This window comes from Netta rufina (assembly GCF_964035555.1).
Source record: "Netta rufina genome assembly, chromosome: 32".
NCBI lineage: Eukaryota > Metazoa > Chordata > Aves > Anseriformes > Anatidae > Netta > Netta rufina.
In genome coordinates, this window is record NC_140156.1 from 236,982 (window position 1) to 263,638 (window position 26,657).

Genomic DNA, 26,657 nt, shown 5'->3' on the forward strand with positions numbered 1-26,657 from the left:
GGGGAAAATGGGCTGAAAACCCTCAATAGTGCGATAAACTGGGCTTAAAAACCTCATTAATAGGGGAAAATGGGTTAAAAACCTCATTAATAGAGGGAAATGGGCTGAAACCCTCATTAATAGGGGAAAACTGGGCTGAAACCGCTCGTTACTGGGGGAAACTGGGCTGAAACCCTCATTAATAGGGAAAAATTGGGCTGAAACCCTCGTTAATGGGGGAAACTGGGCTGAAAACCCCATTAATAGGGGAAAACACAAAGTTCCCATCTCCTTAACGACCCTGGGGGGGCTGTCGGTGCTGATTCCCCCCTAATTAACCCCCCACCCCACTAATTACCCCCCCCAACCCCTCGTTTCCCCGCAGCGCTGCGCTGACCCCTGAGGCCTCGGCCGCCCCTGCTGGATTTCGGGGAGCTCCATGCCCGTAGGTACGTGCTGGGGGGGGGGAGGAAGGGAATTTTGGGGAAAAAATCTATAGGATTTGGGTCCCCAGGAGCGATTTACCACCGGGCTGACCTCGGGGGTGCCCCTAAAGCCCCCAAAACCGCCTGAACTCCCCCAAAACCTCATGGCTTTGGGACCCATGCGCAAGGGAAACAAAAACGAGCACCCAAAATACCCACAAATTGCCCCAAAAGGCTAACGAGGGTGCTAATTAGGATTTAACAGCCCCCTCGAGGGTACTAATTAGGATTTTAATAGCCTCCTCGGACCCAAATCCTGCAGGATTGTCCCCAATTCGTCCCCGCGGGGGGACCACCACAGAGGTCGGGACCCTCAGGAGCCCCCCACTCAGCCCCCCCCTGCTCTAATTAGTCCCAATTAGTCCCTAACGAGGGGGGGCACCGGCCCCACAAAGCAAACCCCCGCCCCTTCCCCTTTCTGTTCCCTAAAAGCTAAAAATAGGGGAAGTCAGCGGGGCCTCGTGCGGCCCAGCTTGGGGTTTACTCTGTTTTGGGGGAAATCGGTCCTGTTTTGGGGCACATCACTCCCATTTCGGGGGGAGTTCAGTCCCGTTTGGGGCAGATCAGTCCCGTTTTGGGGGGAATCACTCCTGTTTTGGGACGGCAGGAGGGGCTCAGGCTGCTCTACTTGTAGGTTTTGGACCCATTTTGGGGGAATCAGCCCCATTTTGGGGGATATCAGTCCTGTTTTGGGGTGGATCAATCCCATTTTGGGGGATATTGGTCCCGTTTGGGTGGAATCAGTCCCATTTTGGGTGAGATCAGTCCTGTTTTGGGGCAGGTCTGTCCAATTTTGGGGATATTGGTTCCATTTTGGGGTAGATCAGTCCTGTTTGGCTGAGATCGGTCATTCTTTGGGGCAGATGGATCCCACTTTGGGCAATAATCCCCCAATTTTGGGGCGGGTCGATCCTGTTTTGGGGCAGATCGGTCCCGTTTTGGGGGATATCGGCCCCATTTTGGGGCAGATTGCTCCCATTTTGGACTCTCCTTGCACCCCACACACTTCCAGCCGCTGACTGGGGGGGGTGGGAGCAGCCACAACACCTCCCTGCCCCCCCAGCTCCCACATTCCCCCCCCCCCAATCCTAAATGAGAAATCCTCCCCCAAAACCCCCCCGGGGCTCAGCCTTAAACCCCCCTTCACCCCCTCCCACAGCCCCCCAACCCCCCGAGCTCTCCTGGGGGGGCTTCCCCTCTGCCTAACGAACCCCGACCTCGTTAGCGGGGGGGTTCCCCGACCCCGTAACCCCCCCCCCGTGACCCCAAATCTTCCTCTGCAGGCTGACCATGTCCACGCCGGACCCTCCGCTGGGGGGCACGCCGCGGCCGGGCCCCTCCCCGGGTCCCGGCCCCTCTCCGGGGGCGATGCTGGGCCCCAGCCCCGGCCCCTCGCCTGGTTCCGCTCACAGCATGATGGGGCCCAGCCCCCGGCCCCCCCTCGGCCGCCCACCCGCTGCCACCCCAAGGGCCAGGGCCTTACGCTCAGGACAACATGCACCAGATGCACAAGGTGAGGAGGGGGGCTGGGGGGCTCTGTCCCTTTTTTTGGGGGGGATTGGGGACGCCCTGGGGGCTTCCATCCCGTTTTTTGGGGGCTTGGGGACGCCCTGGGGGCTTCCATCCCATTTTTGGGGGGATTGGGGACACCCTGGGGGCTTCCATCCCCTTTTTTGGGGGGATTGGGGGTGCCCTGAGGGCTTCCATCCCATTTTTGGGGGGATTGGGGACACCCTGGGGGCTTCCATCCCCTTTTTTGGGGGGATTGGGGGTGCCCTGAGGGCTTCCATCCCATTTTTGGGGGGATTGGGGACACCCTGGGGGCTTCCATCCCCTTTTTTGGGGGATTGGGGACGCCCTGGGGGTTTTGGGACACCCTGGGGGCTTCCTTCCCCTTTTTTGGGGGGGTTGGGGACACCCTGGGGGCTTCCATCCCGTTTTTTGGGGGAGTTTGGGGACACCCTGGGGGCTTCCATCCCCTTGTTTTGGGGATCAGGGGCACCCTGGGGGACTCTGTCCCATTTTTGGGGGGGATTGGGGATGTCCTGGGGGTTTCTGTCCCTTTTTGGGGGGGCTCAGGGATACCTGGGGGGTTCTGCCCCTTTTTGGGGGGCGTTGGGGCCACCCTGGGGGCTTCCATCCCTTTTTTTGTGGGGCATGGGAGCTTTTTCTGGGGCAAAAACCTGGGTTTTCAGACCCTTGTATCCACGCTGCGCCCCTCCGGCCGCTCGGTTGCGGCGCAGCTGCCGCGTTTTGGGGCAAAAACCGCGGGGTTTTGGGGCAAAAACCGTGGGGTTTTGTGCCTCGGGGGGAGGATTTAGGGCCGTTTGTCTTGCAGCCCATGGACTCGATGCACGAGAAGGGCCTGGCCGAGGACCCGCGCTACGGCCAGATGAAAGGGATGGGGCTGAGGCCCGGGGGGCACGCGGGCATGGGGCCCCCCCCCAGCCCCATGGACCAGCACTCGCAAGGTGGGTTTCGGGGGGAAAAAACGCAGAAAAGGGCAAAGACGAAGTTCCTGGGGGGTGGTGGGGGGGAACGGGGCTGTGGGTCAGCATTTTTCACCCCCCCCTTTTGTGTTTTTTTTGCCCCCCACTCATTCTCCTGGCTTCTGACCCCCCCCTTCTCCCTTCTCATGGCTTTTGCCCCCCTCCCTTTCAGGCCTTTTGCCCCCTCCCCCCTTCCAGGTCTTTTGCCCCCCCTTTCTGTGCCATTTGCCCCCCCTTCTTGTGGCCTTTTGCCCCCCTTCTCACCCCCCTTTTCAGGCCTTTTGCCCCCCCTTCTCACAGCATTTGCCTCCCCCCTTCTCATCCCCCTTTCTGTAGCTATTTGCCCCCCCCTTCAGACCTTTTGCCCCCCCTTCTCTTGGCCTTTTTCCCCCTTCCCCCCCCATTTCCTTACCCATTTGCCCCCTTCCCCTCCCATTTACCCCCTTCCCACCCCCCTTTTTATTTCTTTATTTTTTTATTCTTATTTTTTTATTCCTTATTTTTTATTCCTTATTTTTTTATTCTTTATTTTTTTATTTCTTTATTTTTCTATTCTTTATTTTTTTATTCTTTTCTTTTTTTTATTTTTTATTTTTTTATTTTTTTATTAATTTATTTTTAAATCCCCCCCCCCCAATCCCCCCTTTTCCTAACTCCCCCTCTCCTTCCAGGCTACCCCTTCCCCTCCCATTAACCCCTTCCCATCCCCCTCATTCATTTATTCATTTATTCATTCATTCATTCATTTATTTATTTATTTTTTAATTCCCCCCCCCCCTTTTCTAACTCCCCCCTCTCCTTGCAGGCTACCCCTCCCCGCTGGGGGGCTCGGAGCACGCCTCGAGCCCGGTGCCAGCCAACGGCCCCACCTCCGCCCCTCCGCTGCCCTCGGCGGGGGTCCCGACGTTGGACGGCTCCGACCCCCAGCCCCTGGGCCAACAGCCCCGCGGCCCCCCCCACCCCTTTCAACCAGAACCAACTGCACCAGCTGCGGGCTCAGATCATGGCCTACAAGATGCTGGCCCGGGGGCAGCCCCTCCCCGAACACCTCCAGATGGCCGTGCAGGGCAAACGCCCCCTGCCCGGCCTGCAGCAGCCGCTGCCCACGCTACCTCCGCCCTCCGTGCCCCCCCAGGGGCCGGGGCAAGGGCCCGGAGCGGGGCCGACGCCCCCCAACTACAGCAGACCTCACGGTGAGAGTCCCCGCGGCGCCCCCCTGCTGCCTCGGGTTTGGTTTCGGTCCCCCCACGTCGGGGTTTTGCTCCCCATCGCGGCTGTGAGGTCGTGGGGGGGGGTGTTTGTGCCCCCCAGCACCACCTCGGACCCCTTTGGGGTTGAATTTCCCCATCCTGCTCCACCTCAGGCACTCCAGGAGCAGCAGGACGAGCTTTACTCCTCATAAACACACAGAAATTAAAATTTTAGAGTGCTTTTTTTTTTTCTCCCCCCCATCACAGCCATTATTAGCTCCTGGGGGGTTTGTTTGTGCCCCCCAGGACCACCTCTGACCCCTTTTGGGGTTGAATTTCCCCATCCTGCTCCACCTCAGGCACTCCAGGAGCAGCAGGCTGAGCTTTGCTCCCCATAAACACACAGAAATTAAAATTTTAGAGTGCTTTTTTTTTTTCTCCCCACCATCACGGCCATTATTAGCTCCTGGGGGGCTTCATTCGCCCCCCCAGCACCACCTCTGACCCCTTTTGGGGTTGAATTTCCCCCTCCTGCTCCTCCCCGTGCTCCCCGGCAGCAGCAGGCTGAGCTTTGCTCCCCATAAACACACAGAAATTAAAATCTTAACGTTTTTTTTCCCTCCCCCTCCCTTTTTTTTGTGTGTCCCTGGCTCTGCAGGTATAGGAGGGCCCAACATGCCCCCCCCCGGACCCTCAGGAGTTCCCCCAGGAATGCCTGGGCAGCCCCCGGGCGGCCCCCCCAAGCCCTGGCCTGAAGGTAAGAGCGAGGAACCGAGGGCTCGTTAGGGGCTGGCAGTTAACGAAGCAACCTACGGGGGGGGGCACAGCCCTCTGCCCCCCCGAGGGGCTCCTCTGACCCTCAAATAGCCCCCATAGCCCCCGAGGAGCCCTTTTCCCCCCCCCCCCAAATCCCACCTTTGTCCTTTTGGGGCTGGCTGCCCTGATTTTAACATTTCCCCTTGTTTGGGGAGGCTTTGGGTGGCCAAAAAAACGTAAATTTAGGGTGCGGGGACGTGGCGGGGGGGGGAGAATTCATCAAGCTGCTTCCCCAGTGGGCCCTGGGGGGGTTTAATTTAACCCCCTGGGGGGTTTTAATTGCTCCCAGCTCATTTTCTAACCTCTCTCCCTTATTTTTTCCCCCCCCCCCCAGGCCCTCTGGCGAATGCTGCAGCCCCCACCAGCACACCTCAGAAGCTGATCCCCCCCCAGCCGACCGGCCGGCCCTCCCCGGCGCCCCCGGCCGTGCCCCCCGCCGCCTCCCCCGTGATGCCCCCCCAGACGCAGTCCCCGGGGCAGCCGGCTCAGCCCGCCCCCATGGTGCAGCTGCACCAGAAGCAGAACCGCATCACCCCCATCCAGAAACCCCGCGGGCTCGACCCCGTCGAGATCCTGCAGGAGAGGGAGTACAGGTAGGGCCGCGGGGTCCAACAACACGTTTTGGGGGTTCTGGGGGGGGGGTCTGCCACGTTTTTAGGGGTTTCCGGGGGGGTCCGACACGTTTTGGGGGTTCTAGAGATCCACCACGTTTTAGGGTTTCCAGAGCTCCACTGCATGTAAAGGTTTCTGGGGAGCTCCACCACGTTTTGGGGTTTCTGGGGAGCTCCACCACGTTTTGGGGTTTCTGGGGGTCCACCACATTTTGGGGTTTCTGGGGGGCTCCACCACGTTTTAGGATTTCCAGAGCTCCACCACGTTTTAGGGGTTCCAGAGCCCCTCCCCATCTTTTAGGGTGCCCAGGGAGCTCCCCCACATTTTAGGATTTCTAAAACTCCACCACATTTAGGGTTTCCAGAGCTCCCCCACATTTTAGGACACCCCCCAAGCATCCCCTCTGGGTTCTCCCCATCTCACCCGAGATCAAGCCCCAATAAATCAGAGCCGGATCCGTCAGCCTCACCAGGAGAGGAGCAAGAACGCATCCCTGGGGTCACATCACTGCCCCGTGCCCCTAAATTCCCTCCCGTGCCCCTAAATCCCCTCCTGTGCCCCTAAATCCCCTCCTGTCCCCCCCCCAGGCTGCAGGCTCGCATCGCCCACCGCATCCAGGAGCTGGAAAACCTCCCCGGCTCCCTGGCCGGCGACCTGAGAACCAAAGCGACCATCGAGCTGAAAGCGCTGCGGCTGCTCAACTTCCAGAGACAGGTACCTGGCCCTCGGGGGGGCAACCAGCGAGGGAGGGGGGGGAACCGGCACCGAATTCCCCTCAAAAACCCCCGAATCTCCCCCAAAAGCTGCGTCAGGAGGTGGTGGTGTGCATGCGGCGGGACACGGCCCTGGAGACGGCGCTGAACGCCAAGGCCTACAAGCGCAGCAAGCGGCAGTCCCTGCGCGAGGCTCGCATCACCGAGAAGCTGGAGAAGCAGCAGAAGATCGAGCAGGAGCGCAAGCGCCGCCAGAAGCACCAGGTGGGGGCCCGCAGCTCACCGGGAGGGGGTTTCCTCCCTTATTTTTTAAAAAAAGGGAAGATTTGTGGATCACGCAAAAAAACAAAGGGAGGATTTGTGGATCACACAAAAAAAAAGGGAAGATTTGTGGTAAATGTTTGAGGAATCGGGCTCGCTGAGTGTGTAGTGCTAGATGCAGATAAAGGATGGAAATTTCGGGCCCGTTTTGGGCTCCCTGTGCCTCATCCTCTCAGACCAGGCTGCCCAAATCTCTCCTCACCCTCTTAACCCGAGGCATCATCGCAGCGGGTGCCTCGCTCTGCGCCCTGCAGTAACTGCTGCCCCCCAGCATCCATGTGGCAGGGAGATCAGAGCAGGTAGCAGCAGCATGTTTTGATCAAAGTCCTCCCCTGGCAGTTCTACCATTTATTTTTTTGTTTGTTTCCTTCTGAAAATGAGAGATTCTCTCCCCTCCTTCACATTTTTCGTGTGTTGAAATAAAAAAGGGGTGGCATGGAACTGTTCTTCAGCCACATAACCACTTAGGTTTATATCCCACTTGCTTCCAGCACACAAAAACGCAGCCTGGAGGCTGCTGTGCGTAGCAGGGGGGTATTTTCCTCCAACAACTCCCCTCTGCTCCAGAGATAAGGGTTGAGGCACTCGATGAGATGAATTCCAGCTTAAACTCCGCGCGTGGCGTTGGGGGACTCCCCACGGTGCTCCTAACGCTCCTGGTGGCGTTCCTCCCCCCCCCAGGAATACCTCAACAGCATCCTGCAGCACGCCAAGGACTTCAAGGAGTACCACCGCTCCGTCACGGGCAAGATCCAGAAGCTGACCAAGGCGGTGGCCACCTACCACGCCAACACCGAGCGCGAGCAGAAGAAGGAGAACGAGAGGATCGAGAAGGAGCGGATGCGCCGCTTGATGGTGAGGATCCGGAGGGCTTTGGGGTGCCCCCCCCAGGCTCCTCAGGGCGTCGGGGTGCTGAATTCCTCCTCTCCCCCCAGGCTGAGGATGAGGAAGGGTACCGCAAGCTGATCGACCAGAAGAAGGACAAGCGGCTGGCCTACCTGCTGCAGCAGACCGACGAGTACGTGGCCAACCTGACGGAGCTGGTGCGGCAGCACAAGGCTGCCCAGGTGGCCAAGGAGAAGAAGAAAAAGAAGAAGAAGAAGGTGAGCGGGGAGAGAGGAGAGGATTGGTGGGATTGGGCTGAAACGGGGGGTTTTTGGGGCAGGAATTGAGCTCCAAATGCTGCTGCAGCTGAGCCGCCCTGGCTCCACGTGCTCTCCTGCCCCCTTTTATGTTCACACCAAAGCAGCCACACGACCCCTGTGGCGTTGGGGGCTCTGTGGTGTTCCCTCAGTGCCAGGTCGCTTACAGCTCTCTCCCTCTTCTCTTCCAGAAGGCAGAGAACGCCGAAGGGCAGACCCCTGCCATCGGGCCGGACGGCGAGGTGAGCACGGGGACTCGCTCCTCGCCCTGCCTGGCAGAGGATCCAGCACCCCTGGGTGCTGCAGCACCCAGTTGGGCAGCTGAACCGAGGCTTCCCGGGACAAAACTCACACCAGGATGGGCAGAGAGAGCCCTCTGAGCGCCTCTGACATAAATCAGCCCCAACGGGTGCTGCAGAGCTGCAGGGGGGGGTGGTGTCCTCCCCGGGGGGGCTGCGGCTGCCAGCTGGGGTTAGGACCCGTGCTCTGCCCCGAAAATGGGGGGGTGTCTTGTCCCCACTCTGCTCGGGGTCCTGCCTGCGTGGAGTCCTCCTGAGGACTCGGCAAAATCCCTTGCGAGCAGCAGGGCTTTCCTTTGAGGTTTTGGATGAAATGGCCCCGCAGCAGGGCTTCTCCTGGAGATTTTGAACAAAATGGTCCTGCAGCAGGGCTTTTCTTGGAGATTTTGAATTTAATGGTCCTTCAGGAGGGCTTTCCTTTGGCATTTTGAACAAAATAACCCTGCAGCAGGGCTTCTCTTTTGGCATTTTGAAGGAGTTGGCCCTGCAGCAGGGCTTCTCCTTGAGGTTTTGGACGCAATACCCCTGCAGCAGGGCTTTCCTTTAACCCTCTGAACAAATCTGACCTGGAGGCACGATGCCTGGTGCCCGAAGCCACCTCCCCACGTGGAGATGGGTTTTAAAACCCAATTTCCACAGGCCCCAAGTGCTGCGTGCGGCTCTGCGGGCTCCCTCGGAGCAGCAGACGAGGAAGCAAACGCCAGCTCTGCTCCAGGGCAGGAGAATTAACAGCAACCTGTATTTTTTCTTTCCTCCCTCAGCCTCTGGACGAGACAAGCCAGATGAGCGACCTCCCCGTGAAAGTGATCCACGTGGAGAGCGGCAAGATCCTCACCGGCACCGACGCCCCCAAAGCGGGGCAGCTGGAGGCCTGGCTGGAAATGAACCCCGGGTGAGGCCCGGGGGGGGGTTAACTCGGGGGCAGCACGGCCCCAAAATCACACCGGGGTTTGTGGGTTTGCCCCCACCTCTGCTGTGTGGGGTCTTGGGGTTGGGACCGGCGGCTTGGCAGCGAGCCCAAAGCCCTGAGTTTGGGGCTCTGGCTGGGAAGGGGGGGGGTCCCAGTGGGAAGGGGGGGTCCCAGAGGGGCTCAGCTGCTAAAATGAGGTAGGATGGAGGCGTGGAGGGCTCGGCGGGTGGTCCTGGGTGCGTGCTGAGGGAGGAAAGAATGAAGGAATAAGCGTTTTGTTAAAAAATAAATAAAAGGAAGAACAAACCCCAAGCCCTAACGCGAAGGTTTCTGGAACCGGGCTGGGCTCGTGCTGTGCGTGGAGTGCTGCTGGCAGCAAATTGGCAATTAAATATTAATATATTTGTGTTTAATTAGGTATGAGGTAGCTCCGAGGTCTGACAGCGAAGAAAGTGGGTCAGAGGAGGAGGAGGAGGTAAGGAGAAACGTCAGCACTTGGTGCTTTCATGTTTTAAGCGTTTGGGGGAGAAGGAAGCAGCTGGAGGTGCAGCTTCCCAGCGTGGTTCCGTGCCAGGCAGCTCAGACGAAGTCCCCCTGATGAGTTTATTGGGAATAAACTGCAAAATCTGTTAAAATAAATAAATAAAAGCTGGGTGGGTTCAGTCCGTTCGCTGCTGGCCTGGATAAACTGTGGCTGCCCCCATTCTCGGGGGGTTCCCCATGCGGTTTTCAGGGCTGGTGGCTGCTCCTGGGGGGGGGTTTCCTGCTGCCTGCACCCCCCCAGGCAGCAGCCCGGTGCTCAGCACCCTTCCTCCCTGCAGGAGGAGGAGGAGGAGCAGCCTCAGCCCGCTCAGCCGGCGCTGCCCGTGGAGGAGAAGAAGAAAATCCCCGACCCCGACAGCGACGACGTGTCGGAGGTGGACGCCCGGCACATTATCGAGTGAGCATCGCCTCTCCGTTAATTAGAGCTAATTTGGCTCGTGCCCGGGGGGAAATTCACCTCCCGGGGGGGGGATTCCTGAGCCATCACCATCCTCACCGTGCTTCCTCTCCCCCAGGAACGCCAAGCAGGACGTGGACGATGAGTACGGCGTGTCGCAGGCACTGGCGAGGGGCCTGCAGTCCTACTACGCCGTGGCCCACGCCGTCACCGAGAGGGTGGACAAGCAGTCCACGCTGATGGTCAACGGCGTCCTCAAGCAGTACCAGGTGAGGTTTTGGGGTGGTTTTGGGCTCCCGGGAGGAGGAGAGGGAGCTGAGGGCAGAGCCAGCGCCCGTCCTTGGCGTGAAATAATTCACTTAAAGCAAAAAACGCCAGCTCCCCTGCGCCTGTGGTGCTGAGAGGGGAGGAATTCATCAATGCCAGTGGTTTTGAATAATTTAATGAGGTCTTTAATGGTGTTTGGGTGCCCAGCTGCACGCTGAGGTGGAGGTGGGGGGCTCGGGCTGCTGGCACGTCCCTGCTGCATCACCTTGGGTTTTTTTTTCACCCCTCTTTTCTCTCCTTTTCCCCGCAGATCAAGGGCTTGGAGTGGCTGGTGTCCCTGTACAACAACAACCTGAACGGCATCCTGGCAGACGAGATGGGTCTGGGCAAAACCATCCAGACCATCGCTTTAATCACATACCTCATGGAGCACAAGCGGATCAACGGCCCCTTCCTCATCATAGTACCTCTCTCGTAAGTGCCCCCTCACCGCCCCAGGCCTGCCCTGTGGTTTCCCCTGACGTAAGGGCAGGTTTTACCCTTCCTTTTCCCATTTTTTTTCCAGAACCCTGTCGAATTGGGCATACGAGTTTGACAAATGGGCTCCTTCTGTGGTGAAGGTCTCCTACAAGGCAAGTAGAGGCTTTGTTTTTCCTCCCCAGCAGAACAAATTTGCCGTTAGCCGCAGGGATCTGGGACGCTTCCCTGGCGCTGAAAACGAAACCCACAGCTGGTTTTTGTTCCTTAGTGCCAGAAGGGATCCAGCTGCTGCTGGCTGCGCCCACGGGACCGCCCTTCTGCTACTGGAACGTCGTCCCACATCGATAACAACTTCTCCCACCACCTCTCCTTTTTCCAGGACCCAGAGGCTCTCCTTTTTTTTTTTTTTCCAGGACCCCGTGGCTCTCCCTTTTTTTTCCAGGACCCCTTGGTCTCCTTTTTTTTCCAGGACGCAGATGCTTTCCTTTTCCAGGACGTGGATACTCTCCCTTTTTTTTTCCCAGGACATGGATGCTCTCCCTTTTTCCCCAGGACCCCATGTCTCCTTTTTTTTCCAGGACCCGGAGGCTCTCCTTTTTTTTCCAGCACCCCGTGGCTCTCCCTTTTTTTTTCCAGGACCCCGTGGCTCTCCCTTTTTTTCCAGGACATGGATGCTTTCTTTTTCCAGGACCCCGTGGCTCTCCTTCCCAGGACGTGGATCCTGCCTTACCATTTCTGTTGGCAATTCTCCCTGCAGGGCTCTCCGGCAGCAAGACGGGCATTTGTACCTCAGCTCCGCAGCGGGAAATTCAATGTCCTGCTCACCACGTACGAGTACATCATCAAAGACAAGCACATCCTCGCCAAGGTGAGTCCTGGCAGCTCCCCGCCGGGTGCTTGTGGGGCTGATTCTGCACCCTGCTGCTCTGTGTCCAGCAGAGCCTGAGTGGAACCCCAGATTTTTCTTCCTTCCCTCCTGTTATGCTTGGCAGGAGGAGAGGAGCTGCTCCGAGCAGCCTGAGAGCAGACACTCTGCGTCCCGTGACACAGCAAAATGGCCTTTTTCTTAAAAAAACAAAACAAAAAAGGAAGTCACGGGACTTAAAGTGATTTTACAGTGGCTATCTGTTAAAATCTGTGCCAGATTGTTGCTGTGCTGCTGCCCCAGCTGAGTGCCAGAGGGCTGCTTCTGCACACAGCAGCGAGACAGAGGGTGACGATGGAATGGTTTAGGCTCCCACGGGGTTTGGAGAGTTGTGGAGGTTCAAGAGAACACAGACAACGTGCCAGAACCTCAAATTAGGAGGCTTAATCCACAGACAATGTGTCAAGAACCTCAAATTAGGAGGCTTAATCCACAGACAATGTGTCAAGAACCTCAAATTAGGAGGCTTAATCCACTGACAATGTGTCAGAACCTCAAATTAAGAGGTTTAATTCACAGATGATGCATCAGAACCTCAAATTAGGAGGCTTAATCCACAGACAATGTGCCAGGACCTCAAATTGGGAAGCTTAATCCACAGACAATGTGTCAAGAACCTCAAATTGGGAGGCTTGATCCACAGATGATGTGTCAGAACCTCAGATTTATAGGTTTAATCCATGATTTAGTCCTGCAGCACTGGGTGACCAGGGTCTGGTTTGTAAAAATGGTAAAACTTCACCAATTTGTCAAACATAACAGAGCCGAGGCGTCTTCCTTGCCTTGGCGAGGCTCCGAAGGGAGCTGTCTTCTCTGTTCCCTCCTCCTGGTGAAGAGTTCAAGGAGGAGAAGGGCTAAAAAGCCTGAGAAATTCCAAAATCCCCCACGCTGCCCTCGGTCTCTCTCCTGTTTTAGCCTTCTCCCTTTTCCTGACTCCTTCCTCTCCCATCTCTGAGCCAGAGACGCGAAGCCCTGCTGCTGGGGGAGCTTTCCAGGCAGCAGCTAAGAGAAGGAGAGAAATTTTAGGGGGTTTTCGTGGTCCTGGCAAGCTCTGCCTGCTCCCAGAGGCCTTGGGGCCGTTCTCCAGCCCCAGCTGGGGCTCAGCAGAGCTGGAACCAGCCCAGAGCCCCCTCGCTCAGGCTCCTGCCCTCCCGCAGATCCGCTGGAAGTACATGATCGTGGACGAGGGCCACAGGATGAAGAACCACCACTGCAAGCTCACCCAGGTCCTCAACACCCACTACGTGGCCCCCCGCCGCCTGCTGCTGACGGGCACCCCGCTGCAGAACAAGCTCCCCGAGCTCTGGGCCCTGCTCAACTTCCTCCTGCCCACCATCTTCAAGAGCTGCAGCACCTTCGAGCAGTGGTTCAACGCCCCCTTTGCCATGACGGGGGAGAAGGTGCGGGCCTTGTGGCCGATTCTTCTTTTATTTCTGCTTGCAGAGCCTCTTCCTTTCCACTCCTGAGCGTCCCGATGGAAATTGGGGGGGGTTTGGGAGGGGTTCGGTGGTGGGCTAAACACTGAGCATTGATTGAGTGCTCCAGGAGCTGCCTGGGTCCCACCAGCACGGATCTGAGCAGCGAAGCCTCTTTCAGTGCAGCTCCTGCTGTCAGCAGGGTGGGTTCTCAGACAGCCAGGGGGAGAGGAGAGAGCTCAAACTGGGAGCAAAACCCCCCCGGGGGGCTCAGACCCCCAGGAGACCCCCAGTACGCCGTGTGCAGAGCGGTTCCTGGCTTCACCCCAACCCCTCAGCCTCCAAGGAGCTGATACTGGGGATTCCATGGGTCGCTGAGAGATGATTTCTGTTCTGAGGGGGATTTCACGGGTCCCCGAGTGACGCTTTTTGTTCTGGCTCCTGGTGCAGGTGGACCTGAACGAAGAGGAAACCATCCTGATCATCAGGCGCTTACACAAGGTGCTGCGCCCCTTCCTGCTGCGAAGGCTGAAGAAAGAAGTGGAAGCTCAGCTGCCCGAGAAGGTAACTGCCCCCTTCCTCCTCCTCCTCCTCCTCCTCCTCCTCCTCCTCCCTGCCGCTGCGAGCGGTTTCCTCACCTCCCCAGTGATTTCAGGCTGGGTTAACTCACCCCCTGCTGCGGTCCGGGCGACTCGGGGTGCCCCCAGGCTCCCAAAACGCGCTCTGGGACGCGGAGGGATTTGGGGTCCCGCTGTACCTCGAGGGCTCACGGCCTCTCCTCGCTCCCTGCAGGTGGAATACGTGATCAAGTGCGACATGTCGGCCCTGCAGCGGGTGCTCTACAGGCACATGCAGGCCAAGGGCGTGCTCCTCACCGACGGCTCTGAGAAGGACAAAAAGGTTTGCCCGGCTTCCCCCAGGGCTGCCCAAACGCCTCGGGGATGGGGGAGGCCCCTCTGCCTGCCCGCTGCCCCCAAGGACAGCAAAAAGCCCCTTTATCAGAGGTTTAGGAATTCCTGAGCACAGCAAGAGGCCCCTTTATGGGGAATTTAGGGATTCCTGAGGGGCTCAGCAGGCTGAGTTTGGCCCACCACGAGCCCCTTGCGCTGCCAGGAGCGCCCCGAGGGTGCGTTGGGCACGGGGCTGTGCCTGCTGCTGCCAGGGCACCCACAGCAGCCACCGCCAGGCTCTCAGCAAGCCAAGTGGCAACTCCCTGCAGAGAAATGAATAAAATAAAGACCCTTTGGTCTGAACCAGAAGCTGAAGGCGAAAATTTCCTTGTCCTTCCACTCACCTCTTCAGCTCTCCGCTCCCCTCAAGCCACCGGCTCTTCGGCAGCTTTTGCTCCTTGGGTTCCTCGAGGGGATTTTATTTGTCCTAAAACCTCGAGTTTCACCCCACGCTGATGGGGAAAGCGGCACCAAAACCTCAGGGCTGGGAGCTCTGAGTGCTCCAGGGGCTCCTCCTGGCCACGTGGCTGGGCAGAACCCCGAAATTCACTTGGGTTTCCCTCTTGGCGCAGGGTAAAGGCGGGACAAAAACCCTGATGAACACCATCATGCAGCTGAGGAAGATCTGCAACCACCCCTACATGTTCCAGCACATCGAGGTAACGCAGAGCTGGGTGGGCAGTGGGCTTATATGCTCGGGGGGGGCTCAGGAACTGCTCTGCCCCTGCCAAATCCAGGCGGTGCGAGGAGCAAACGGCTCTGTCGCTGTGTCCCAGGGCACTGAAATCCTCGGCGCAGCCACACAGTGCTGGGCAGCTTCGGGTTCACTTCAGGACGTTTTGTGCCACCCGAAACAATCCAAATTCGCACCCAAAACAATCCAAATTTGTTCAAACGAGCTCCCTGAAGCGATATCACCTAAAAACAGGGAGCTTTGGAGCTGGGCTGATCCCTCTGGATCAGACTTCCCGTGCCATGAGGGTGCTGCTGCTGCCTGGCACCACGCAGAGCTCTTCACATCACCCCAGTCCTGCACATTTCGTGCATGGGACCTGAGCTGTCAGCAATCCTCCAGGCCCCAAGGGCCGGTTCTCTTTTAGGGCAGCTCCAGGACCGTGGATTTCTCGTTTTGTCTGTGTGCCAGGCCCCTTTCTGACCTTGCTTTCCGTTTGCAGGAATCCTTTTCCGAGCACTTGGGGTTCACTGGAGGTATCGTGCAAGGGTAAGTGCGCTTTTATCGAGTCCCAGCGGAGGGATTTGTGGCTCACCAGCACCATCAGGGATCTCCCAGCGCTGATACCCCTCAGGGGAGGAGGAGGAGGAGGAGGAGGAGGTTTTAGTCCTGAGTGGGCTTCTGGCGAGGAGGCCGATGCCCCAAGCTGGCAGTGAGGAAGAAAAACTCAGGCAGTGCCCTCAGCAAGATGCTTTAACATCTGATCAGCCCCACAATGTGCAGGCAGCGGGGCTTGGTGGTCTCCATAGTCCCTTCCACCTCAACTGCTCCCTTCCACGTCCTCATTGCCCTCTTCTCTTCCCTCCCAGCCTGGATTTGTACCGTGCCTCGGGCAAATTTGAGCTCCTAGACAGAATCCTCCCCAAGCTGCGAGCCACCAACCACAAGGTGCTGCTCTTCTGCCAGATGACCTCCCTGATGACCATCATGGAAGATTATTTTGCTTACCGTGGATTCAAATACCTCAGGCTGGACGGTGAGTGCCTCCGCCCCGCGGGGCCGGCAGCCGCCCCCGGTGCTTGACGTTAAACCCCTCGCATGGGGCCGAGCAGCGAGGTGAGCAGGGACGGAGGTAAGGTGACGGCCGGGCCATCTTCCAGCAGCCCGAGGAGGAGAGAAACAGCGTGCCATAAGGCAGTAAGCCTCGCTGAGAGGGCACAGAGGAAAGAATAAATGCCCTTGAGGGGCACAGGATACAGAATCAATGCCCTTGAGGGGCATAGGATACAGAATAAATGCCATTAAAGGGCATAGAGTAAAGAATAAATGCCCTTAAGGGGCACAGAATACAGAATAAATGCCGTTAAGGGGCATAGGATACAGAATAAATGCCCTTAAAGGGCACGGAGTAAAGAATAAATGCCCTTAAGGGGCACAGGATACAGAATAAATGCCCTTAAGGGGTGTAGGAAACAAAATAAATGCCCTTAAGGGGCGTAGCATACAAAATAAGTGTCCTTAAAGGGCGCAGAATAAAGAATAAACGTCCTCAAAGGGCGTAAGATACAAAATAAATGTCCTGAAGGAGCACAGAATTAAGAATAAATGTCCTTGAAGGGCATAGGATAAAGTATATATGTCCTTAAAGGGCGTAGGATACAGAATAAACGCCCTTAAGGGGCACAAAATAAAGAATAAACATCCTTAAGGGGCGTTGGATAAAATATTTACGTCCTTAAAGGGCACAGGATACAGAATAAACGTCCTTAAAGGGCGTAGGATACAAAATAATTGTCCTGAAGGAGCACAGAATAAAGTATATACGTCCTTAAAGGGCATAGGATAAAGTATATACATCCTTCAGGAGCACAAAATAAAGAATAAATGTCCTTAAGGGATGCAGGATACAGAATAAATGCCCTTAAGGGGCATTGGATAAAATATATGCACCCTTCAGGGGGACAGGATACAAAATAAACGTCCTTAAAGGGCGTAAAATACAGAATAAACGTTCTTAAAGGGCATTGGATAAAACATATATGCCCTTAAGGGGCGCAGGATACAGAATAAATGTCCTTAAAGGGCGTAGAATACAGAATAAATGTCCTTAAAGGGCATTGGATAAAATATATACATCCTTAAAGGGCATAGAATATAGAAAAAACATCCTTAAGGCGTGCAAAATAAAAAATAACCCTCCTTTAAGGGTGTAGGATAAAGAATAAACATCCTTAAGGGATGTAGGATACCGAATAAATGTCCTTAAAGGGCACTGGATAAAATATATATGTCCTTAAGGGGCATAGAATACAGAATAAACGTCCTTAAGGGGCACAAAATAAAAAATAAACCTCCTTAAAGGTGTAGGATAAAGAATAAATGTCCTTAAGGGGCGCAGGATACAGAATAAATGTCCTTCAGGGTTGTAGGATAAAGTATATATGGCCTTTAAGGGTGTAGGATGAAGAATAAATGTCCTTAAAGGGCACAGGATACAGAACAAATGTTTTCAAATAAAGTATAAATGTCCTTAAAGGGCGTAGATTAAAAAATAAACCTCGCTTAAGGGGCATGGGGTAAGGAATAAACCTTCCTTAAAGGGTGTAGGATAAAGAATAAGCCTTCTTTAAAAGGTGTAGAATAAATAAACCTTCCTTAAAGGGTATAGGATAAAGAATAAATGTCCTTAAAGGACATAAAATAAAGAATAAACCTTCCTTACAGGGTCTAAGAGTAAAGAATAAAGAATATTTTGCACCCTTTTTCCTTAAAGGGCGCAAAATAAAGGCAAAACCTTCCTTAAAGGGTGTGGGATAAACGTCCTTAAAGGGCGTAGAATAAATAAACCTTCCTTGAAGGCTGAAGAATAAGGAGTAAACGTCCTTAAAGGCCGTAAAATAAGGAATAAATGTCCTTAAAGAGCATTGGATAAAGAAGAAACCTTCCTTAAAGGGCGTAGAATAAGGAATAAACGTCCTTAAAGGCTGTAGAATAAGGAATAAACATCCTTAAAGGCTGTAGAATAAGGAATAAATGCCCTTAAAGGGTGTTGGACAAGGAATAAATGTCCTTAAGGTACTCTGGATAAATAATAAATGACCTTAAGGTTGCAGAATAAGGAATAAATGTCCTTAAAGGGCATTGGAGAAAAAAGAAACCTTCCTTAAGGGGCACAGAATAAAGAATAAACGTCCTTAAGGGGCACAAAATAAAGAATTAATGCCCTTAAAGGGGCACAGAATAAACCATAAATGCCCTTAAAGGGGCACAGAATAAACCATAAATGCCCTTAAGGGGCTCAGGATACAGAAATCTTCCTTTGGGGGCGCAGGAAGAGGCAGGGGCTGTCGGAGGGCAGGTGAGGAGCAGCCTTGGGCTTGGCCCCTTCCAGCTGGCTGCTCCCAAAGCTCCAGCTCCCCCCTCTCAGCTCCACGTAGCTCTTAATGAATTAATGCTGGAGGGCTGAAAGGCCCTCTGATGGGTGATGGAGCCCCGTTAATGGTGTAAGAATCACAAATTGTGGGGGTTGGAAGGGACCTCGAAAGATCACGGGGTTCAACCCCCAAAGGCTGGTGGCCAGAGCCTCGTTAACCGTGGCTGCTCTGAACCTCGTTAGCCCCATAACGTGACACGAGCGGAGCTCTGGGCTCTGTGCAGGGGCACGGCTGGCCTTGTGGACAAAAGAAAATGAAAATCGAGTCCAGCAGAACCTTTTCAAAGCAAGTCCCAGCAGAAAATTGAAATGAAGTCACCGCAGGAGCAGAGCACGGCGTTGCTGCAGAGCTGCCCACGCCTGGCCCTGCGGCCCCAAAACCTCTCCCAGCCACGAGCGGCGCTGACTTTTTACAAGTTGGCCTTCCCAAAACCAGCCACGGAGCGAGCAAAGCACAAAACGAGGCTGAAGGTCCTAAAATTGAGCTTTTCTTCCCCAACCTCAGCCTCTCGCATCCAATTCCTCCTTTAAGCCCCCTGTTGACCGCCCCCCAGCCCCAGCGGGGCCGTAACTCGCCCTGGCACCGGGCAGGGAAGGCACCGAGGTCTCCGTAGTCGTTAACCCCAAGCCTTTCTTTCATTTATTTAATTTCTTTCATTTATTTCTGATGCTTTTGAGCTCCTCGCACACCCCACCATGCCCTGAGCTGCCCCGGGGCCCCTACACGGAGCCCCGTGCCATTTATTCCTCCGAGGGAGGCGTTTGGGGGGCACGGGCTGGTGGAGACCCTCCCCTAGCGTGGCCTTGCAGCCGCTGCCCCCCAGCTTTGGGAGATTTGATGCCCCCGGGGCCACCCCAGACACTGCTCCTCCTGCTCCAGCCGCTCGTCCCCTTTTTCTCCCTGCCCTTGGAGCCTTTCTACCGAAAGCAGCCTCCGGCTGAGCGCGCCCTGCAGCCTTTCACAGGCAGCCCCCGCGCCGTGCAGAGCCCCCCAGCCCCTCCCCAGCGCCTCGAGGTGTCCCCGGGCAGGAGTGACCCCTTCCTCTCTGTTTTTAGGAACCACTAAAGCCGAAGACCGCGGCATGTTGCTAAAGACTTTCAATGAGCCAGGCTCTGAGTACTTCATTTTTTTGCTCAGCACCCGGGCTGGCGGGCTGGGGCTCAACCTCCAGTCTGCAGATACTGTGATTATCTTTGACAGCGACTGGAACCCTCACCAGGTAAAAACCCAACCAAAAAAACAAAACAAAACAAAACAAAAACAAACAAACAAAAAAACACCACAAAAGCCAAGGAAGCACACAAAAAAACTGGTGGAAGGGATGGAGAAGACGGCTCCGGCCGCGCCGTTTCCCCTTGCCTGGAAGAGCTCCTCATTCACTGCCCAGCCTGGGCTGAAGACCCCCACCTCTACGCCCCAAAAGCTGCCAGCCCATCCGCCCACCACCCCCAGCACGAGAGCCAGCAGCAGCAGGGGCTTTGCCACAACCCGGGCATCGCCCTCGGGGGGCTCATTTCTGGCGGGGGGGGCCGGAGAGAAGCCGAGAGCCCAGCGCTGGCAGCAGCGGAGGTCGGAGACCCCCCCTCCCTGCTCCTCCCAGCCCACGGTGCGTTAAAGCACCCCAAAAAAAACCCCTCTGTCCTCCCTGCCTGGTGCTGGTGGACACCCCCGGGCGAGCTCCCACTGACCGACGGCCTCCAAGAGGCGGGGAGCAGCCCCCCCAAAATTCTGGCCGCCGTTCCCGGCGCGCGCTCGGTCCCCTAAGGAGAGCGCTCCCGTCCCTCGGCGAGTGACCCGAGCTCCCTGCGAGCCCAACGCAGCCCTCGGCGGGGAGCAGGGCCCCCCCCCAGGCCCACGCCGCGTTGTCGAGGACAAAACCCATCGCGTGCTGGCTTAGAAAAAAAAAAAAAAACCCTCGGCAACCCATGCGCCCTGTCCCCGGCAGGACCTGCAGGCGCAGGACCGCGCGCACCGCATCGGGCAGCAGAACGAGGTGCGAGTCCTCCGGCTCTGCACCGTCAACAGCGTGGAGGAGAAGATCCTGGCCGCCGCCAAGTACAAGCTGAACGTGGACCAGAAGGTCATCCAAGCCGGCATGTTCGACCAGAAGTCCTCGAGCCACGAGCGAAGAGCCTTCCTGCAGGCCATCCTGGAGCACGAGGAGCAGGACGAGGTAAGGGGCAGCGGCGGCCGCTTCCTGCTACTCCCGGAGCGCGCTCGAGCGACCGTGCGGCTGGCTTGGCTCCACTGCCCTGCGCCGCCTCGAGGCCAAGGGCGCGGGGGCGAGAAGGAAGGCGCATGACCACTTGTTGCTAGTGGAAGGGAGTTTTTGAGCGTCGGTGAAAGGTGCCGGATTGATCAGCCCTGGAGACTGAAGTCCTCTATTTATCCACAGAACAGATACAGCGCGGGCAGCGGCAGTGGCAGTGCAAGCTTCCCCCACACTGCCTCAACCCTGTGCCTGAACGCTGAGTTGGAGGAACCACCTCTAAAGGTGAGAGGGGTTGTTCAGTCTCCACGCCCATTCAATCCTCGGCCTTGCTGCTGAGACTGCCAACGCACGTGCCAGCTCCGACGGTGGTCTTTGCACCGTGGAATTAACCCGCCCGCTAGAAACCAGCCTGAGGCCGCCCAAAAAAAAAAATAAAAAAAAATAAATAAAAATGAAAATACATAAATAAAAATGAATAAAAGCATAAATAAATACAGAACAATACGAATTCAGACACGTCTCTTGACGGGCAACCCAACACGCGTCGGATGGTGACGAGCGCACGACCCCGCGGCGCCGTCTTTCTCGCCGCTCAGCCGGGGCTTTTGTCTTTTTCTTGCCCCCCTCGCAGGAGGAAGACGAGGTCCCCGACGACGAAACGGTCAACCAGATGATCGCGCGGCACGAGGAGGAGTTTGACCTTTTCATGGTGAGCATGGCCCCGGCTGCGCAGGAGGAGTGGTGCCCGCAGTTCTCCCGAGTAGCAGCTAAAACGGTCTCTCTAACAGAAATCAGCCGCGAGTGCTTAACGGAGCCGTGACTCGTTCGAGTTCATCAGGTAAAACAAAACTGTGGAGCAGGGGCTCACGGGCAGGACGCTCCCGGCTCCGGTAAGGGACCAGGCTCGGTGGGGCCGGGAGGTTTCAGCAGCGCTGCCCCCCCCCACACGCACACCTCTCGCCCGTGGGGGCGCTGAGCAAAAAGCCGGTTCCGTCCCCAAAATATCCCTGGCGCCCGCCGGAGGGGGGAAAAGGAGCTCTGTGAAAGAGGAGAGGCTCCTCGTTCCTCCAGGACGAGGGACGGGCACGTGGAGGGAGGACTACAGGTCCCCCGAGGCGCTGCGAATGGCAAAGCGTTAATTAAAACGGCGTCGTTAATGGCAGGGTGTTAATTAGAGCCGGATAATTGCTGCCCGTGCCACCTCTGCAGCCGCAGCCCCGTTAACTCCCGGTGCTGCCGCCCGCGTCCCGTGCCCGAGGCCACCCTGGAGTCCTTCAGGGACTCGGCAGCAGAGAGGGGCGAGCCCCCCCAGCCCCGCAGCCTAACGAGCTCCAGCCGCTAATTAATCCCTGCCCCATCTCCCACCGACCGGGCTGGATTCCTGCCCTCCCTCCTGCAGCCTCTACCGAGCTGTGGCCCCCGAAACATTTTCCGCTCCTCCCGGTGGCTCTCCCCACCCGGCCCCGTGCTCCCCTGAGGCCTCTCCGCGGCCCCCCCAGGAGGATTTAGGGCCGCAGCCGCCCCCCACCCCGAGCCCGGCGGCAGCCCCACAGCTTCGCCCCCTTCTCCTGGCAGCGCATGGACCTGGACCGCAGGCGGGAGGAGGCGCGCAACCCCAAGCGCAAGCCGCGGCTGATGGAGGAGGACGAGCTGCCCTCGTGGATCATCAAGGACGACGCCGAGGTGGAGAGGCTGACCTGCGAGGAGGAGGAGGAGAAAATGTTCGGCCGAGGCTCCCGGCACCGCAAGGAGGTGGACTACAGCGACTCGCTGACGGAGAAGCAGTGGCTCAAGGTATACATGGTACAGCAGCCTTGACTCCGTGGCCTCTCAGCCCCGTGCTGGTGTCCGTCCGTCTGTCCGTCCGTCCGTCCGGGGGTCCCGGTGTCCCCCGTGGGTGCTGCTGAGGCGGGCGCCCCGTTAAAACGCCCTCGGGCGGCCCCGTCCGCAGCGGGGAGGTGGCGCCGTAACCGCCCCAGCCTCGTTTCCTCCCCAAATATTCCCAGAAATACCTGAATTTAGTGACTTCCCCCCATAATTAGGGGATCTTTGTGCACCCAGGAGCTGTACGCAGCCCCCCCAGCGTCGAGCAGGGGGGGGGGCTTTGGGTTTGGGGAGGGGGTTGGGGGGCAGCTCAGGGTTGGGGCCTCCGTGCTAGCGGCTCCTGCGTTGCCCCCCGGGCAGGCGATCGAGGAGGGCACGCTGGAGGAGATCGAGGAGGAGGTGAGGCAGAAGAAATCCTCCCGCAAACGCAAGCGGGACACGGACGTGGGCTCCGCCACCCCCACCACCAGCACCCGCAGCCGGGACAAGGACGAGGAGAGCAAGAAGCAGAAGAAACGGGGCCGGCCGCCGGCCGAAAAACTCTCCCCCAACCCCCCAAACCTCACCAAGAAGATGAAGAAGATCGTGGACGCCGTCATCAAGTACAAGGACAGGTAGGAGAGGGGAGAGGCGGGGGTCGGGGGGGGGGGGTTTATAGGGGAGCTGCTCCCTGCAGCCCCCACGCCGCCCGCGCCGTCCCCTCGGGTGCCCACCGAGGTCTGCGGGGCGTTGGGGAGCCCCAAAACCCAAAATTCTTTGCCAAACACCACGCGGTGGTTCGTTTGAGCGGGGTGGGAATGAGCGGTGGGTTAATTAATGAATTAATTGAGGGGTTCGAGGGGTGTTGGTGCCGCCCTTGATGCGCCGTCCCTCTCCGTGCAGCAGCAGTGGCCGCCAGCTCAGCGAGGTTTTCATCCAGCTCCCCTCCCGCAAGGAGCTGCCCGAGTACTACGAGCTCATCCGCAAGCCGGTCGACTTCAAGAAAATCAAGGTGAAAAAGAAAAAAAAAAAAACGTTAAAAAAAAAATCCCGGCTCCTCACGGGGGTGCGGGTGAAATGGGGGGCACGGAGAGGAGCCTTTGGGGCCCCGAGGGCAGGTTTTGGGGTACCGGAAGGCTTTTGGGGCACAGAGTGGAGCTTTTGGGGCACAGAGTGGAGCTTTTGGGGCCCCGCAGGGAGCCTTTGAGGCACTGGGGGCAGGTTTTGGGGCACGAGGAGGCTTTTGGGGCCCCAAGGGGAGCTTTTGGGGCACCAGAGACAGGTTTTGGGCTACCAGAAGGCTTTTGGGACACAGAGTGGAGCTTTTGGGGCCCCAAGGGGAGCCTTTGAGGCACTGGGGGCAGGTTTTTGGGCCCTGAGGAGAGCTTTTGGGGCACACAGAGGAGATTTTGGGGTACTGAGGGCAGGTTTGGGGCCCCAAGGGGAGCTTTTGGGGTACTGAGAAGAGCTCTTGGAGCACTGGAAGGCTTTTGGGGGCCCCAAAGGGAGCTTTTGGGGTACTGAGGGCAGGTTTTGGGGCCCTGAGGGCAGCTTTTGGGGCACGGACAGGAGCTTTGGGGACCCTGAGGGCAGGTTTTGGTGCCCCCGAGAGGCTTTTGGGGCCCCAAGGGCAGGTTTTTGGGCACCAGGGGCAGCTTTTGGGGCCCTGAGGGGAACTTTTGGGGATACTGAGGGCAGGTTTTGTGGCCCCGAGGGCAGTTTTTGGGGCACGGAGAGGAGTTTTGAGGGGGCCTGACCCCGTTTTTCCGCCCCCCAGGAGCGCATCCGCAACCACAAGTACCGCAGCCTGAACGACCTGGAGAAGGACGTGATGCTGCTGTGCCAGAACGCGCAGACCTTCAACCTCGAGGGCTCCCTGGTAAGGCCACGCCACCACCGGGGGGCTTTGGGGGCCGTGGGGTGGCTTTTTGGGGGGTCTCAGGGCGTCCCCCTTCCTCACGATCCTGCCGCCCCCCCCCCAGATTTACGAGGACTCCATCGTGCTGCAGTCTGTCTTCACCAGCGTGAGGCAGAAAATTGAGAAGGAGGAGGAGAGCGAAGGTGAGGACAGTGAGGAGGAGGAGGAAGGCGAAGAGGAAGGATCGGAATCAGAGGGTGAGTGCCCCCCAGGGGGGTTTGGGGGGTTGTAAAGGGGGGGAACGGCCCCAAAACCTCCCCCCTCCCGGCGGGCAGGGCCGTGGCGGCGTGCCCGGGGGAAGCGCACGCTGCCCGCACCCTGCCCCGGGACAGCGGGGACGTGGGGAGCCAGGGAGGGGGAGCGGGAACTGGGAGGAACTGGGGGAGACTGGGAGAACCCCCGCGAGGGTCCTGGTGTGACGGTGGCCCCCTCTTTGTCCCCCCCCAACCCCAGCAGCCCGGTCTGTGAAGGTGAAAATCAAACTGGGGCGCAAGGAGAAGGCGCAGGAGCGGCTCAAGGGCCGCAGGCGCACCAGCCGCGGCTCCCGCGCCAAGCCCGTGGTGAGCGACGACGACAGCGAGGAGGAGCAGGAGGAGGTGAGGCCCCCCAAACACTCTTTTCCCCCAAAAAATACCCTCTCTTTTCCCCCAAAACGCCCTCTTTTTTTCCCCCAAAAAAAACAAACTTCCCCCCCAAATACGCCCTCTTTTTTTTTCCCCAAAAAAGTCTTCTTTTTCCCCCCCCCAAAAAACCCTATTTTTTCTCCCCAGAAAAGTCCTCTTTTTTTCCCCAGAATATGCCCTCTTTTTTCCCGCCAAAATACATCCTTTTTCCCCAAAAAATACACCCTCTTTTTTTCCCCCCTGAAATGTCCTTTTTTACCCAAAAAACACGAAAACGCCCTTTTTTCCCCCAAAAACACCCTTTTTTCCCCAAAAAGCACCCTCTCTTTTTCCCTCCAAAACACTTTTTTCCTCAAAAACATGACCTCTTTTCCCCAAAAGAACCACCCTCTTTTTTTCCCCCAAACACCCTCTTTTTTCCTCAAAAACACACCAAAACACCCTTTTTTTCCCCCAAAAATGCTCTTTTTTTCCTAAAATGCGCCCTTTTCCCCCCAAAAAAAATAAAACACTATTTTTTCCCCAAACAACGCACTCCTTTTCCCCCAAAACACTCCTTTTCCCTCTTTCTTCCCCCAAACTCCCCCTAACCTCCTGTCTCCCCCCAGGATCGCTCCGGCAGCGGCACCGAAGACGACTGAGCCCCCGCCCCGCGGCCCCGGCCCCCCGTAGCCGCGAGGGGCTGGAGTACCCTGGCCCCCCCCCATATTTATAGCGCCGGGCTGGCAGCCCCCCTAACAGCATTAACTGTTCGCAGGGAGCGCTCAGCTCCCCGATTTCCCTCTTTTTCGCCCCATTTTCAGCAGCGGTACTGTTCTCGGTGGCTCGCTGGAGGCGGCCGCTCGTGGCCGCCCCGCCGCCGGCCGCGCGTGTCGATGTCACTGGATTTCAAGCAGTAATAAATTAAACCTGACCCTACCCCTGCCTCCGCTGCGTCCTGCTGGGGGGGCGGGGGGGATTTACCCCATCTTGGGGGGGATTTACCCCCTTTGGGGGGGGATTTACCCCCTTCGGGGGAAGGAATTTACGTCCTTCAGGTGCATTTACCCTTTTTAGGGATACTTACGCCCCCTTTGGGGGGGATTTTCCCTCTTTAGGGGGAGATTTACCCCCTTCAGGGGGAGGAATTTACCCCTTTAAGGTGCATTTACACCTTCAGGGGCATTTAGCCCCCTTTGGGGGAGGATTTACCCTCTTGGGGGGTGGGTTACATTTTTGGAGGTGGATTTATCCTTTTTAGGGCTTCTTACACCCCCCTTTGGAGGAGGACTTACTACTTTGGGGGAGGGATTTACACACACACCCCCCCCCCGGGGGAAGACTCACCCCCTTTGGGGAGGGAGTTGCCCTCTTTGGGGGATTTACCCCCCCTTTGGGGGAAGGATTTTACCCCCTTTGGGGGAGACTTGCCCCCTTCAGGGGGAGGACTTAACCCCTTAAAGGGCTTTTACCCTGTTTGGGGGGAGGATTTACCCAATTTGGGGGGAATTACCCCCTTTGTGAGGCTCCTGCTGGGTGTGGGGCTGGCTTCCAGTAGAGATTTGTCTCAGGGGGGGTCAAAAAACATCCCAAAAGGGGACAAAAACACCCCATAAAGGGATGAAAACACCCTATAAAGGGATAAAAACTTCCTAAAAGGGCGTGAAAACACCCCAGAAAGAGACGAAAACATCCCAAAGGGGGACAAAACCACCCCAAAAGGGGAGAAAACACCCCAAAAAGAGATTAAAAACACCTCAAAAGTGGCCAAAACCACCCCAAAAGCGCGCGCTGGGGTCGCTGGGCGGGCAGCGCGGTTCACCGAGCGGCACCGGGGTGGAAAAGGGAAATGGGGCCTGGGGGGGGACCCCGGTTTTGGGGACGGGGCTGTGTCCGTGTGTCCGGCTGTGTCCGTGTGTCCGTCCCTGTGTCCGTGCGTCCGATGGGCGCCGGGCGGGGGAAGAGTTAAGGCGCCGATGTCACATCGTGCGGTCGGGCGCTCCTCCTCCTCGCATGATGTGGAGCAGTTTTGAAAATCACCCCATGCTCAAACCCCTCCCCTGCGCACGGCGAGCGAAGGGC

General features: G+C 57.3%; 1 protein-coding gene across 1 annotated transcript; it reads left to right on the plus strand.

Annotated features, from left to right (window-relative positions):
* Positions 1–363: 363 nt before the first annotated feature.
* SMARCA4 (SWI/SNF related BAF chromatin remodeling complex subunit ATPase 4) lies at positions 364–25,514 on the plus strand. The gene is given in 37 exon segments (XM_084304031.1): positions 364–428; positions 1,748–1,892; positions 1,894–1,977; positions 2,803–2,935; positions 3,759–3,904; positions 3,906–4,146; positions 4,802–4,900; positions 5,294–5,552; positions 6,159–6,285; positions 6,375–6,548; positions 7,287–7,460; positions 7,541–7,708; positions 7,939–7,989; positions 8,808–8,938; positions 9,374–9,431; positions 9,778–9,896; positions 10,015–10,165; positions 10,474–10,637; positions 10,729–10,795; positions 11,401–11,511; positions 12,726–12,968; positions 13,434–13,547; positions 13,776–13,883; positions 14,506–14,592; positions 15,109–15,155; positions 15,476–15,642; positions 19,096–19,259; positions 19,986–20,213; positions 20,436–20,534; positions 20,884–20,961; positions 21,828–22,046; positions 22,437–22,690; positions 22,959–23,067; positions 23,833–23,934; positions 24,038–24,170; positions 24,427–24,569; positions 25,205–25,514. Coding segments are annotated over 36 exon segments (4,923 nt in total). The 5' UTR covers positions 364–428; positions 1,748–1,754; the 3' UTR covers positions 25,238–25,514.
* The last annotated feature ends 1,143 nt before the right edge of the window (positions 25,515–26,657 follow it).